General features: G+C 36.5%; 1 protein-coding gene and 1 long non-coding RNA gene across 2 annotated transcripts; one reads left to right on the top strand and one right to left on the bottom strand.

Moving 5' to 3' along the window:
- Positions 1-8,757: 8,757 nt before the first annotated feature.
- Positions 8,758-10,537, top strand: LOC135441268 (MICOS complex subunit Mic10-like). Its single transcript, XM_064700813.1, has 2 exons — positions 8,758-8,782; positions 10,326-10,537. Exons 1-2 carry the CDS (start codon positions 8,758-8,760, stop codon positions 10,460-10,462), a joined length of 162 nt encoding a protein of 53 aa, XP_064556883.1. The 3' UTR covers positions 10,463-10,537.
- A 104-nt stretch (positions 10,538-10,641) lies between these two features.
- LOC135441266 (uncharacterized) lies at positions 10,642-12,295 on the bottom strand. Its single transcript, XR_010438452.1, has 3 exons — positions 11,525-12,295; positions 11,115-11,446; positions 10,642-11,055 (listed from the first exon to the last, which is right to left on the bottom strand). It is a non-coding gene; the product is annotated as an uncharacterized LOC135441266 (long non-coding RNA).
- Between the last annotated feature and the right edge of the window lie 3,105 nt (positions 12,296-15,400).

The raw sequence follows: 15,400 nt of genomic DNA, 5'->3' as shown, positions 1-15,400 counted from the left end.
GCCACCACGAAGATGCAGGCTCCATAGGCTTTCACACAGCTTTTTCAAAGAGCAGTCTATCAAGTGCTTCTTGGTGACTGGAACAATATTTTCGAAGCTTATAAATGCCACTAGAATATATACCGTTTGACGAAATATCTCTCTGGCTTCAGCAACTGAGTTGGTTCCAGGAATGAAATCGATCGTCATTAAGAGAGTATTCAGAATCCGCCACTCAACTCAACATGTGATTCAGAGCCAGAAAATCCTTTATGAAAGCCGAGTATTGCTCCTTCAGATGCGAATGCCGACACAATATTTCCCAAGCAGGAGAATTTATTGGCAAAGTGCTGTTCACACTCCAACTCTTCCTTGCTGCGCTTCACCATGGGCTCCTCCAAGCTTTCAATTTCTCAAAACCGCCGGACTATATCATCCAAACGAACGCTCAACTGACTAGCAAGGCTGTCAAGAGTGAGGCCAGCAGCCAACAGCAAGGTACTGCGCAGTCTCTAAAAGTCACCGGCCATGGCTAGCCACGACGAGTCTTTTGCAGATGTGGTAATTCTGGCAAAAGCATAATTAGCCTATATGACAAAAACTCGTAGAAGATGCACGCACCAGTTAACGCAGAATCAGCGCATCTTTATGTCTGATGGGATTTTCCAATCCGATGTATCAATGCCGAAGCTTGTGTGACTATTGGTAATTGTTGGAGCCACAAGACCATCAAAGGTGTTTGAATAATCTAAAGCTTGTGACGTCATATGAATCTTTACAACGGATCCTTTAGTAGAGATGTTTATGTCTTCAAGCCCTTCTTTACTCAAAGGGGACGATGTATGTGATGGTGTCGACACTTTAGCTTCTGGTGAAGAAGTGAAATGCAGCTGGGTATGGTGCTCTCCTCCACAGGTACGACAATGACTACTACTGCAAGACCGAGTTTGATTCCGTTAAAACAAACGTCCAGTATTTTCCAAAAATCTCATGAAAATGGAAAAGACGTTTGATACTAGATCATTTTATTTAGCATATCCATGCCCTTGCGGCCAGACAAACACGAGCGGAGATGATGCAGCCTGTAAATATTGGATAGTTCGGTAACCTTGTCGACGACCGACTCAACCATCGTGGTGAAATCAGAATATTCGATAGAGCCACCGGAAAACGTATGTGTTTTGAGCTGTGGCAAGTGTGTTCTATTACCCAAGGTAACAGTTTGTTTAAGAGAGTCCTTATAACGACGAAAACTTGAGTGGGGCGGGGCGTTAGGTTGATGTCGCTGAATATTTACGCGAACGCCCTCTTTAACCAAGGCTATCAGTTCGTCGAAATCATATCATATCTTGCTAATTTCGTTAAAATTCAATTCTACCGAGTTATGCGCGGCAGGGCAGCTGTATGTTTACAAGCGTACTGTAGCCAAGAATTAAATGGAACAATTTGGCTTTCAACAACAATACGTTATAAAGCGTCTAATATGCGACAAATAAATAAAAATATAATTTTTTTTTGCTGCGGCCCAGAACGATTTCCTGTCCACGCCTTAATCGAAACAGAATGAAGGAATGTAAAGATAAGATAAGAATATGCATTTATTGCAAGTGCGACAAGTGCAAGAAAGGCTTGCCAACCCTGTTTACAATGAACAGCTGTTTTGATAAACAAAATCTTTTAATTTTGAAAACTTAAATGTAATGGTTTGCTAATGCTAATAGTGATGCGAATTCCTGATTCCTCCCGAATCCAACAATGCAATTTTGCGAAACGTATACGAAATTTGTATGTGTTTATTAAATTAAAAAATCGGCGATTTTAAGCCTAGTATATGGAAACCAGGTACGCGAACCGAACCAGAAGGCGTCTTTGTTTAGTTAATATATTGATTGTTCTATTGGAAATGAAATCAAGAAAGAAGGTGGGTTGAGAAATTGTTCTTGTGTCTGGAAAACAGTTCAAATGCAACAACTAATTTTAGGCACCAACCGCACCCGATCCGCCGCTACGCCTTATTATAATAAAAATTACAACTATTTGAATTTCAATGAAAAATATATTAACTTCAAGATATACGTCTCTTTGAAAGTAGAAGAACATTAAACGGGTGCAGTTCAAATGGCGCTTTTCTTACCCTGAACCTATAAATATGGTTCAAATGGTAAAATGATTTTGTGTAAATGCATGAATGTGTCGGACAATTTTAGAAAATATAAGAGCTAGAGACGTGACATTTTGAAAGTATATACTTTCATGCGCGGATCTATTTCATTTAAAATCATCAATAGCTTGGCTCAAAATTTTGTATATTGGTATTTATACACTTTTGGATACCATATTTATGCCCTAAAAAGTCATAAAGTTCGGACAGTAAGCACCGTATTTTTTAAAGGCGCATTTTCCATACTGTTGGGCTAAGCGAAGAATCACAGCCGCACTATTAGGTGCTCTCTCGGCAGTGGTTTAATTTTAAAGACAATAGCGTTCTTAGTTGTTTCTGTTGAAGCGCTGATTAAGTGTAACATTTCCAATGTGTACCACTTTAGGTAATGCTGTCCTTGTTGTAATATAGTCGTAATCTCGAAGTTAGGTGTGACCGCTCTCAATGCAGTATTTACAAGTGCATACCCACTGACTAAGTGATAGAGATCCAAAAAAGCTGCTGCAGGTAATAAAAGGTCAACAGCAGTAGTATGGTTAGTGGTTGCACATCATCAACACACCAACAGAAAAGTGGAATGTTTCATATGGAATGTAACATGTTTTATACATAAAACTGTTAGTCCTGACTGACTGACTGATTGGTGAACAACGCACAACCCACACCGTAAGAGCTAGGAAGTTAATATATTAACTTCAGTTACCTATTAAGGCGGGGTTTTGGAAAATTCTACCAGCTAGTATGGAAAAATCGCGAAATCCGATCGGCCTTAAATTTGTAGCGTATCTCTTCTTTTTTTTTTTTGAAAATCCATAGCTCTTTAGTGGTAATGCGAGTCCAAAGATGTTGTTGCTGACGTTTCGCGTTAAAATTCATTTCTAAGGGCTTCACACTGTTGGTGATAGAGATGGAATGGGTAGATTTAAATTTTCCATGGGGAATTTTATGGAAAAGTAATATCTAAAATTTTTAGCTTAATTAATCGATATCGAAATCCTGTTTTTTGAGCAAATCTCGTAAGTTATAAAAGCTAGAGTCGCCAAACTTGACATGTAGCTTCTTGAATAGTACATGTATATCAAGTATCTTTAATTTTATAGATATTGCCCCGCCTACACAACAAAGCTATAAACCAAATAAATAAACAAATTTGTATTGCCCATCAATTTAAGACACAATTTTAATGCAACTGAGTTTTTGAGAATATAAAAATATTCGATAGTACAAAAAGATCTACTGTTCGAGATCGGTTAAGAACTACAAAACTTAGTAAAGAAAACATGTTTGGGCTGCCCACGTGCTTGGGGCAGCTAGCGCAAGAATTTCTTTATATATGTACACAAACACATTCATGCGCATCTTGATTGAATTCTATCAACAACATTGTATTTTATTGCATCCCGCCCAACCGACCGAGGCGAGTAGTCGTGTAACATACGACACGAGTCGCGAAGCACAAAACGAATACAAACTACGTCTAGTAGGGATAGAGAAATTTAATTGGCTAGTCAACACAGAAGAGTCGATTTCACCAGTAATTAGTTTATGGATAAATATTACATAAAGCATGATTCTACGATTAAGAAGGGAAGATTAAACATCAGAAGTCTGCTGGAGTATGACGTTAACCGCACACGAGAATCCCAATTTAAACTACGAAGGGCAAACAACAAGAAATGTTTCTGAACGGATTCAATTCTGTCTTAATGGATAGAATATTCTGGTGCCCAGATACATGCGGCATACTCAAGAATAGGTCGTACCAAAGATATATAAATAGTCTTTGTCGTGTACGGATCGTCAAACTCCTTCGACCTTCGCTTGATAAAACCCAAAACAATTCTGGGCTTATTGACCACGGTCGTAGCATGAGAGTCGAATTTAAGTTTATGATCAAGAATAACACCTATATCATTGACATCATTACAAGTACTGTTGACACGCACGAGCGGTAAGCTATCAAGGATGTAAGAAACCAATTGAGGAGGGCTTCTATAGAAAGTCATTACCTTACATTTCGAGCAGTTTAAATTTAAGAGGCACGCAAATACTTTTTAAAACCAGCTCAAGAGATTGACTGGAAAGCCGAGAAGGTATAATTTTTAAAGCAGTAAGGAGTGGTTGACAGATTCGAAAGCCTTACTAAAATCATTATAGATGACGTCAGTCTGCATTCTTTTCGTAAACCCATCAATTCAAAGCAAAGTAAACTCAAGAAGGTTAGTGGTTGTACATTTGCGCTTCACGAACCCATGCTGGGAAAGTAAAATAATAATGCTACATAAATGTTGTAGTTGAGATGTTTTGATTCTCCTAAAAGCTTTAGGTATAGCGGATAATTTGAAAATACCTCTATAGTTTTCGACATCCTACTTACTCCCTTTCTTAAGGAGAGGGATAATGTATGATTCCTGCCAAATGGTCCGAAAAGATGAAGTGTTAACGGACAATTCAAAAAGTTTTAAAACAGATTTACATAGTGTTGCCACAGTACTTGAGCACACAAGCTAGAACACCATCAGGGCCCGGTAAATAAACCATCTTTATTGCCTTAAGGTCGCTGAGAAGCGAACTTTCCGTAATAATGGGATTTAAGATGCAGTTTGACCTCTGTAACTGATAAGGATAAAGCTGATTTTTATTATGCCTAGAGAAGTAGGTAGTTTAAAAAAAGTTTGCGAACAGATCGACAATGCCTGGATCAGTATTCGCGCTCTCATCTGCAAACTTAACCGAAGAAACCAAAATAGATGTCTACGTTATGAATTGACAAAGTTAGGAAATTGCTGAGGATTATGTGAAAATTGGAGGGGACAACGGCGATGGTAATCCATGCAGCAGATGGAATTTTGAGTAGAAAAATTTGATCGGGCAACAGCATAAAGGGAGAAATCAAAACGATGTCCCGATTTGTTAAATTTTTTATAAAACGTCGACTTCACATGTTTTAATCCTATTCCCCTAAGGGAGGCCTATCCGACCTCGCTGGGTGATCGAGAGGGACGCAGATATCAAAAAGCGAGTGCAAGGTATCATAAACTAGTTTAATAGCAACATCAATGTCTTCACAATTGTACAGTTGAGATCAATCGATTGCAGAATAAGATAATTTAGCTTATAAAAATCAGACTTACGAAAAAAATGGACATGATCATCTAATTCCGATTCCTTGATATGAACTCGGGCTGGTAGATCAATATCCGCATCCAGAGTTGGATGAAAAGGGATGTCGAATTGTTGTGATGATGGATTCCATCACCATAATCAGATCAAGAGATGCATTCCTTGAATTGCGCACACCATTAACCTGCCGTAAGGACATTTTATATAGATCATCAATAAATTCGTTTGACGATCAGGGCAACAGAAAGTTTGAATCTAATGGCGATGACCAATCGACATTTGGGAGATTAAAGTCCCCTAAAAAAGCTAAAAGGTCCCTATCAGAAAGTAGGCAGGAGGTAGATTTAATATCGTTAAGATGGCTTTGATAAATGGACAAGTTAGATAGAGGGGGTATATAGGCACATGAAATAAAGATACATAAACTTCCAAATACAACTCTTACAGCCACCAACATGCGTTCCGACGAAAGAGCAGACTCAATCGATCACATCTATAAGTGGAGTATTTGGAGGTAACAAATGAAGCATCTGAGTTGTCCGGCTTAAGCCAGACAGTAAAAGTAAAAGCCATAATTTGAAAGTTAATAAAAAGAGAATCTAAGTACAGGTTAAGTTTAGATTTAAGACCTCAAACATTCTGATAGGCAAGCTCAAAAAATTAATTTAGAATTAACCACCTGGAAACAGGTGGTAATAAAACCAGAGTCTGATTTTTCTTTCTGGCCTTATATTCTTTAGAATTTTTATTGTTCCGTCCAAAACTCTACAACAAATTTTGTTTAAAGGATGAAATATTTCTTTTATAGGCAAACATAAATTTTTCCACCATTATACCTAGGGCTTGAATTTTAGCCTGTATAAAGGCTTTTACATCATCTCATGAAAAGTGAGGGGCAAGCCTACAAACCAAAATATGTCTCTTTGGTGGAACATCAACTAGAGGCTTAGGCGCCACAGGTGGGACAGTGGGAACACTATTAGCTTTGGTACCTAAAACAGCCGGTAGTCCGGACCGCGTGCCGGTGTCACACATTTCGGGACAGAACCCCTGTCCACAGCAGACCTCACAGCTACCGGAGTAACAAAAGAGATGAACTGCTGTGTGATCGGTGTAGTAAGCTGCTGAATTGCAGCCGGATGCTGAATGGTATTAGGCAACGGCAAATCACCAGGAGTGGTCTTTTTGGGCCCTGGAGACTCATCCAACAGTTGTAGGCTATTAAATTGGGTATTCAGGGTTGTGAGCTGATCGTTTAGTTTGCGAAAATCAAGAATCAGACCCCTAGAGCCATTCCTGATCTGACGCATAAACGCCCGCATTTCACCATCAATCTCCCTACATGAGTCGCAACTATAGTGCAAACCATTTCGTTGGGCAATAGCACACTAGGCCAGTGTAACCCGCACATTTCGAATGCACGACATTATCACATAGCCAACAGGGTATGCTCGATTGACTTGCCGTAATTTGCTTTTGGCAAGTTTTTTTAAAGCAGACAATTTTATGGTCCAAATGTAAAAAGAGAGTTATTTAGATTACTAGCGTATACAACACCAACAAGCGGCGGAAAGTAGAAAAAGATCAAGATCAAGCGATAGAGTAATCTATTTACAGTTTGCTTGCTTGCTTACGAAATTTTGCACCAAGAGAGGCGATGTGCAGTTAAAATATAAACAACAACAAGAAACTTACCCACAAAGCTAAAAGCACAAGCGCACAAACAAAAATGCACAAGAACACGAATTTAAAAGTAACAATATTCTTATGATAAAATGCATAGGCCAAAATCATGCACACGTGATTAAATAGAAAATAAACCAAGAAGGCAAGCAGAATAATGGAATATGTTAAATAGAAATATTAAAACGCCGGTGATTTATTAAAATCAAAACAAAACGGAGAGCACAAAAAAAACGTTTGTTCGCTTCAAAGAGAAGAACGAGTTGAGCTGTGTTTATGTGTTGCTATTTTAATTCGTGCGAAAATGAATTAATGAAAATGAAATGTTGGTATGGCTTTCGAGTAGAAAAGGTGGCAAGTAGTGCGGCTGGTACGAGTTCAAGTCCTATTGTGGGAACTACTTATTTGTTTTGTTTTATATATATTTTACTGCTAAAGCAAATGAGCTCGTAGCGTGAGCTGGATTGGAGGGTTCAGGGTATCCCCTAGTCGGGAACTCATGACTGGAGCCTCTATATATATTTATTTATACGTCAAATTTTGTTGACTACTAACATTTTTATTATATAATGTATTTCTTATACGAAATGAAAATGTGTTTTAAAATCTCTCCAGTGAACACATTAGCACGAGGACCTTCGAGAAAGTTAATAGTTACCACAGTGGTATTTTCTTAGTGTTCAAGATAGTGTAAATTAGCCTCTTATATATAGGTTAAGTAGAAAGTGAAATTTTGAATATTAATCTCTATAGCTCAGGGAAACAAGTATATGTGCATAGACAATATATTAAAATTATGTAAAACAAAATGTGCCATCCGAAGTGTTTTAATTGCCCGTCCGGCCAGCTGTGCCCCTTTTCATAGCCAATTTTGTCAGTAACGCTATTAGAGCCTACAGCTAAGAAGAAGGGTGTTAGTAGAGAAAATAGTGTTATTAAGTAAAATTAAAAATAATCTTAAATTACTATATTACTTAAGAAAATACAATAAATAGGAAAAAAGAAAATAAGAAGTTGTTAACAAAGTAATGAAATGTATGCCAGTAAGTAGTAGTGTGTTAAGTAGATAGGATAAAGAGGAAGTAATGAGATATCACCGACCCGGTGGGGGGAAAATTTATAGCCTGCCCTGCAAGCTATACCCCTGCTCATAGCTGGGTATGGTCGGTGAGTTCCCGAAGGTATCCTGAAAGCAACGATTTTATTAGGAGTAGAGAAAGTTCGGTAGAAAGAACGGGATGCAAACTATTGTAATTTTTACATAACACGCGAAATGAATTGTGCAAAGCGTAGTCTGTTGTGCACGTAGATAGGAATAAAGGGCGATAATTCCTGGTAGATCTAGACGGAACAGAGAATTGAAGACGCCCTAACAGAAAAGGAGAATCTATGTCGCCAGCAATCAACTTATGTAGGAAGACAACACCAAGAAAGAAGAAGAATCCTGCTGGAGTAGGGTGGCAACCGAAGATTAGGGTCCCAATTTAAACCTCGTAAGGCAAAAAGCAGAAATTGCTTTTGAACATATTCAATAAGTTCCTGGCTGTTGTTATACTGCGGAGACCAGATGCAAGAGCAGTATTCAACGATAGGGTGAAGGTCATAAACATACACTTTGAACAATTTAGATGCAATTGATTGGCCGAACACCAAAGTTGCATAGCGTTCAAATCATCTTGTAGATGAGAATGGTGTAGGGGATTAGTGTATGATAGAATAAGTTTAACATCGTCAGCGTACAAAAGTACCCGGGCATGTGATATAACCGAGGGGAGATCATTTATAAAAAGAGTAAAGAGTAAAGGTCCAAGATGGCTACCTTGAGGAGCACCAGAAGTAACGTGAACATGTTTTGAGGTAGTCATCCTCAGCATTACTCTTTGGGTCCTACCTTTTAAATGAGAAGAAATCCAATGCAAAAAAGAGGAGGAAAACCTACACGGTCAAGTTTGAAGAGTAATAGATCATGGTGCTCAGAGTCAAACGCTTTACTGAAGTCAGTGTAAATGACATCAATTTGCATTTTTTAGAAAGGAAAGCATAATTTACCAAGTAAATTCTAGCAAATTGGTCGTAGTTGACCGATTCTTTACGAATCCCTGTGGAACAGGGGAGACAACTGATATGCAGAAATGCTGCAAATTCGCAGTGTTTATTTTTTGCAATGCCCCTGTACTTTTGTATATCAGACTTTCCACCTTTCTTGTGGAGAGGAATGATATAAGATTCTTTCCAAACAGATGGGAAGACAGAAGATTCAAGGGATAGATTAAAAAGCTTTAGCAATGGACGAAAAAGGGATGAACTACACTCCTTGAGTAGACAACTAGGATTATTGTCAGGCCTAGGAGAGTAAGAAGATTTTAAAGCATTTATAGCAGGAAGGAGAGAGGAATGGGAAATAATAGGAAATGTGTCCAAAATGTATATTTTTTGGCAAATGCCAAACGGTCACATATGTATGTGTCGTTTCATTAGCTTGGGTACAGGCTCTCGAGAAGCATATGAAATGTTTGTTTTCCGCTAAAACTTGATGGACTCGTCTTCTACATTACCGTCTTCTAATATTACCGTCTTCTAATATTACCGTAATTATCGACATGTCGTCTTAAAAATATTTTAAATATTTAATTATGTGTCCACGTCGCTACATTCTCTTGTAAACACGTAAAATATAAGCTTAAAAATTAATTTGTGTGATGTTTTTAATTTTGCAAACAATTACTTGACAAACTGTATACTTATTTCCTATGAAAATTACGACGCGTCACACAATTCAGTGACAACGGTACCTAAGATGAACAGTAAAGAAGACTTTGGCATACAGAAAACAAATATAGCACGCAACAACAAAACCTGGTATACTTTAAATAAAAAAGCATGAAGTTATATTGTTGAAATGAGAGAAAAAAAATGCACATATACTTATTTCCCTGAGGTATATAAAATTATTTGTCCTAACTGACTGACTGATTGGTGATCAACTCACTGGGCCGTGCCCAACCCGTGAGATCTAGGAAGCTGACATTTTTAGTGGCGTTACCTGCTGGTCATCTTTGACCTGTTTCAAATTCCCTCAGATCAGCTTCCGACTCGTAGCTCTACATAAACTTGCGACTTCAACATGCACATTACGGCACTAAAATGGGCGGGAATTTAATGGACTTTAGAATCAATTGGACATCTAATATATATTATAATATAAATTGAGACGAGGACTTTAAAATATTACTGTTAAAAAATATTTAGAACGGGTGGGATACAAGTTTCAAATTTGCTTCAAAAATTTGAAGCAATAAAATCTAGAACGGCAAGGGCGTGAAATGCCAGTTAGTGTAAACTTTTACAAAATACTAACATACATATTTTTTATTTACAGGTGGCGGTCTTATTATTGGATCAGTGATGTCATTCATATTTTTTAGAAGACGTGTGTGGCCTGCATGGATGGGCTCTGGTTTCGGCGTTGGTGTTGCCTATAGTACTTGTGAAAACAATTTAAACTCTTTAAAGTAAATATAACGGCACCCTTGGTATATATGTTATCATACACTCAGCATATTTGAAAATAAAACTAGAATTATTATCAGACCTGGATGTTATCAATAGATATTAGAAGTATATTTTAATTCGAAAAGACCAGTAAGTATATTGAAGAAGTATATTGATTTTCGACACTATTAAATCAAGTGCCTTGAAATGAAGTCTTCCAAAAATGGATTTTGAATATACAGTTATATTGTTTTTTCTTAATCGTTGATATATACATATTTTTGTATTTTAATTTGTATATAATTCTTATTTGGATCCTAGTGCTCAAGGACTTTGTGTAATTATTGGATTTAATTAAATTAAATTATTTACATATGTGATTTTTATATTATTATTATTTAATTTACTAATTTATATTAGTACTAGCTAGTACCAGCCGGTCTTAGTTTTTTGTTTAAAACTTTAGTCATAAATTTTACACTTATTTTTGCCTCCACTTTTGAAGTTGATACTCAAAAATGAGTTTGCAGTCCAACGAATAAAGAACCAAAAGTTGGATCTATGATTGTGTGAAGATTAAAGCAGTAAAATAAACTTTCGTTCATTCAATCTTTGACCTGCAAACAAAAAAAAGGTAAACAAAAAACATTCATACAACCGTTTTCCGCCAATTTACCACTGTTGCAGGTGAAGTTTCCGCAAATCGCTGAAACACGTATTTATTTATTAAGTTCTTATGTAGGGCTTTTGAAATAAGTTTGAAGCAAATCGCGAAAAACTTAAAACTTTACCAAAAAAAATCGTTGATTGGCATCTTCCACCGAGGAAGGTTTGATTTTGCGAAAAATGTGAAGCACGTCTCAAATGATTTTTCATATATATCCTTGGAAATTAATTGAAGTATGGTAAACAAAAAAGTTTCATACAAACGTTTTTCGCGATTTTCCCACACATGAGGGTGGAATTTTTCGAAATCCCGTTTTAACGTGCACCTTATGTGATAGGTAACTACAATGATAATTTCAGAAATATCAGGAGGAAGGTTCTGGGAACCCTTTTTACGCTAAATGATCAATAATAATTTACCAAAAATGCATGCATGCACAGACTTTAAGTGCGTCACCAGACGAGTGTTTTTTCGTTCAGCAAACGCCACAGGAACGAATGATGGTGCTGATACGAGCAACGAAGTCAGCCGCCAGCCTACCTTCAACAAATTTTCTCGATGTCGATCTGCGTCTTGTGTATTTTACGGATCTAAATCAAAGAAAATAATATTTTCGGTTGTGCGCTACTGCTGCCAGCAACATTGGCCGGTGTCCAAAAAAAAAATGAACTATTTAAAGCGAAGGAAACTTTCAAGCATGTAACCTCGGCCGATGGCATATTTGATACAATATACATAAGTTTTCGCTTAATTGAAAAATATGTATGCAGCTGGTGATAGCGCTCCCTGAATCAACCATGTTAATTGTGCGTCGATAATAATGAATGTTTACTTAATACGTTTTTTAACGGACACAAGTAAATTTTACATAGCACTGTCTAAAAAGGGGTCCGGCCCTGCCAGAGGGGTTGGTTTTTGTGGTCTTTTGGACGTAGTCGTCATTGTGAACAAAGAAAAGGGATAGGAATTCATAAACCAAAATAAGCAATGAAAGTGAACCAGTAGTTGATGAAGAATTAAGATGTTAAAGCTCCTCTTTCTATATACCCGCCTTGCCATGTAGATTGCTAATGATTCTACTTTAAACATCTAAACAGCCTGTGGTGCTCGATGCTAAAGGAGCCTCAAAATAACTCTAGCACTGATTTATTTCAGGTTTTTATACTGTAATTTGTGTTAGGATAAGATCATCTCATTGGTAGCCCTAGCTACATATGTTATTACAGTGTCGCTATCTATGTTATGTTGATTATAACATCAGCTAAGTAGATATCGATAAGGAAATAAATGTTAAATCGATAAGAAGCCAGAATCTGCTGATATGGAGTGAGAGGGCAGTCCGTTTACAGCGCTTAAAGTAACAGGACGTTTGTAAAAAGAGACTGCCCGAAAATAAGTTAAATAAATTAATATTACATACTGCTACAATATCAGATGTGGGATTAACTCTTCAAAATGGAAAAAATAAATATAAAGGATGTGTTAATAGCAACGTTGAAGAGTTGGTTGGCATTATTAAATTTGCCAGCAAAGGGCTCAAAAACAGAGCTGATGGCGAGATTGAATCAAGTACCAATGCAAATGCGAGACGTTGCTGCAGAGGAACTTGGACAAAGAGCAAACAATTGTGGCCCAAAATGAGTTGAAAAACACAATACAACAGCAGCGTGAAGAAATAACAAATGGCGCCGAGTTGCTGAAACCGATGCATCTCGAAATTGACGCGTCTCGAAAATTCTTGAAAGAAAAGAGGAAATTACTTTCCTGCCTCTCCTGTTGTTGTTCACCGTAATTTGCATGCGATTTGTTGCAGGTAGAAGATGGTCACATTGAAAATTGGTAGAATCGACGAAATTGGCAACGCTGTCGGCGGCAGCTTAAGTGCTTGCTTTCAAACTGGAGCGATGTTCTTAGCCAAGGAAATCTTATTGGAATTTTCTGGGGAAAGTGAGGTGCGTAAATGGGTAATGAAACTCTCCGATGTGACCAAAATCTACAGGCAAAATGAGATGCAACAGCATTTGCTTTGTATAAGCAAATTGAAAGGTGGTGCTTTGAAGTGGTAGCATGCACCCCTATGCACATCATTGCTCCGATTGACCAGATGGTAAACCAATTAGTTTTGGCCTTCGGTGGAGGATTTTCGAAGTCGGAGCTACGAAAAAAGTTTGAGGATCGGCTTTGGAAACCAGATGAGGTGTTCGCCACATACTTTAGCGAAAAAAACATATTGACGCAGGACATCAATACTTTTGATTTAAATATTGATTTAAGAAAATTAAAACTTGTGAATGTGGATAAAGTTGAATATCAGAATCATGTTAAAGATGATAACATAGCTACCAGTTACAAGGTGAAATAAAGAAAGGTAGGCGAAGATTAAGTTATCAAACACGAGCAGAATCAAGCTATATTTTTGAATGATGTCGTAATAATGAAATAGTCAGTAATGAAACTGTTAGTGATGATTTAGTTACTGATAAAACTGTTAGCACCTAAACTCTTAGTGATGAGATGAAAAAGTAATCAATAAAGTTGGTTAGTATTGAAACTATTAATCTTGGTATGGTATCTTGGCATGGAAAAGTGTGTTTGTCTGAAGTGTGTTGTCAGGAGTCAGTATGAACAATTGTTTGGTCAAGTTCTTAATAAAATTAGGTATTAGATTTGATTTTCTGCATTTTAAAGAGAATTTTAAACTAGATTTTAGTTTAACTAACTTTACCAATGTAATTTGAAATTTGTTAATTGTTTATCTGGATTCTTTGTACTTAGTTCTTATTCTCGCATAACTTACGTACACATACGTATACATTTTTACGGCGTGCCTTCCGTTGGTATTTAATGTTGGATTTGGCGACCTTTCTTTTTAAAACAAATAATTATAAAATGGAAAGGTCGCCAAATCCAACATAAGATAAGGTTTTTAGTGATGAAATTATTTATAGTTAAACTGGGCAGTAGAAATAAATAATCATGTTAGTGAAGCTCCGGAAAATAGTGAAATCAATAGGATTGGAGTGTTAGAAGAGAATTTTGATAGGGATATTTTAACAATAAGTTGTGGAGATTCTAATAAAACAGCAAGTACATATATTTTAAGTAAAGATATTGATTATAGCACAAAATGTGAATTTGAAAATGCTTATTTAAAAGAAAAAAGGCCAAATCAACCCAAAAATTAAACATGAGCTAAGCATAAGAAAATGACAAGGTATTTATTTGTACACCTAAACAGTTATCTTATATGGAAAAAGCAAAGTTACAAGAATTATTGGACGACTATCGGATATAGTATTAGTGAGGAAAAAAACTGTATTGATTTTAGAAGAGATATTATTAGAGATAATAAAGTAATTGTTTATATGGATGATATTATGATAGCCAGAATGAATATAAAGGAACACAAGGAAGTTTTTATAAGACTGGTTCAAAAAAAATTAGAGTTGAAATTAGATGTGTGAATTTCTTAAAAGTAGCGTTAAATATTTATGATTTTTGGTGGATAGTAAAGGCGTAAGGGCTGATGAAAAAGGATTAGAATCGGTAAAAAACTTTCCAATACCAAACAAAATTCATCCTGTTCAAAGTAGATTTAAATCCGAAAATTGCTAGATGTAGAACTACTAACTTATGATTTTAAGTTAGCTCATAGATGACGCAAGCAAATGTAACATGTAGATGCGTTAAGCAGATGTTATGAGGATATTTTAGTTATTGAATATAATAGTTTTGAGGACTATTTAGTAATTTGCCAAGGCAAAGATGAAAATCTGGTAGATATAAGAAAGCTATTAGAGAAAGGAGAGCATAAGCTATTTGAAATGAGAAATGGGGTCATTTACAGGAAGACAAATTATAGCAGATTAGTTTTTTATGTACTAACGGATATGGAAGAAATGTCGCTTATAAATTACATAATGAGCTGAGCCATGCAAGGAGAGATAAGATGATTGATGCTATTGGAAAGAGTTATTGGTTCCCGCATATGAAGGAAAAAACAATAAAGGATGTAGGGAATTGTTTAAAATGCATTGCGTTCGCCCCGGGGCGGGTAACAGTGAAGGACTTTTACATAGCATAACGAAAGGAAACAAACCATAGGAAATGATCTATATACACCATTACAGACCAATTTATAAGTTCATTATATCGGATAGAGGAAGTTGTTTTACTGCAAATGATTTTGAAGAATTTTTAAATAATGAAGGAGTAACACGTATTAAAATTGCTACGGGATGCCCGCAAGCAAATGGTCAGGTGGAAATAAGGATTTGGGTCCGATGATGGCAAAG

Source organism: Drosophila montana, unplaced genomic scaffold (assembly GCF_035044405.1).
Source record: "Drosophila montana isolate Dmon_TW-CO22-7 unplaced genomic scaffold, ASM3504440v1 contig_191_1, whole genome shotgun sequence".
NCBI lineage: Eukaryota > Metazoa > Arthropoda > Insecta > Diptera > Drosophilidae > Drosophila > Drosophila montana.
Note: the sequence above shows the minus strand (reverse complement) of the source record. Positions and strands in the feature narration are given on the sequence as shown.

Excerpts from the sequence above, each read along its gene's own strand:
- LOC135441268 (XM_064700813.1), top strand. The coding sequence starts at position 8,758 with ATGGCTACCTTGAGGAGCACCAGAA. Across the intron at positions 8,783-10,325 it reads TACCTTGAGGAGCACCAGAA|GTGGCGGTCTTATTATTGGA; the intron begins GTAACGTGAACA and ends TTTTATTTACAG.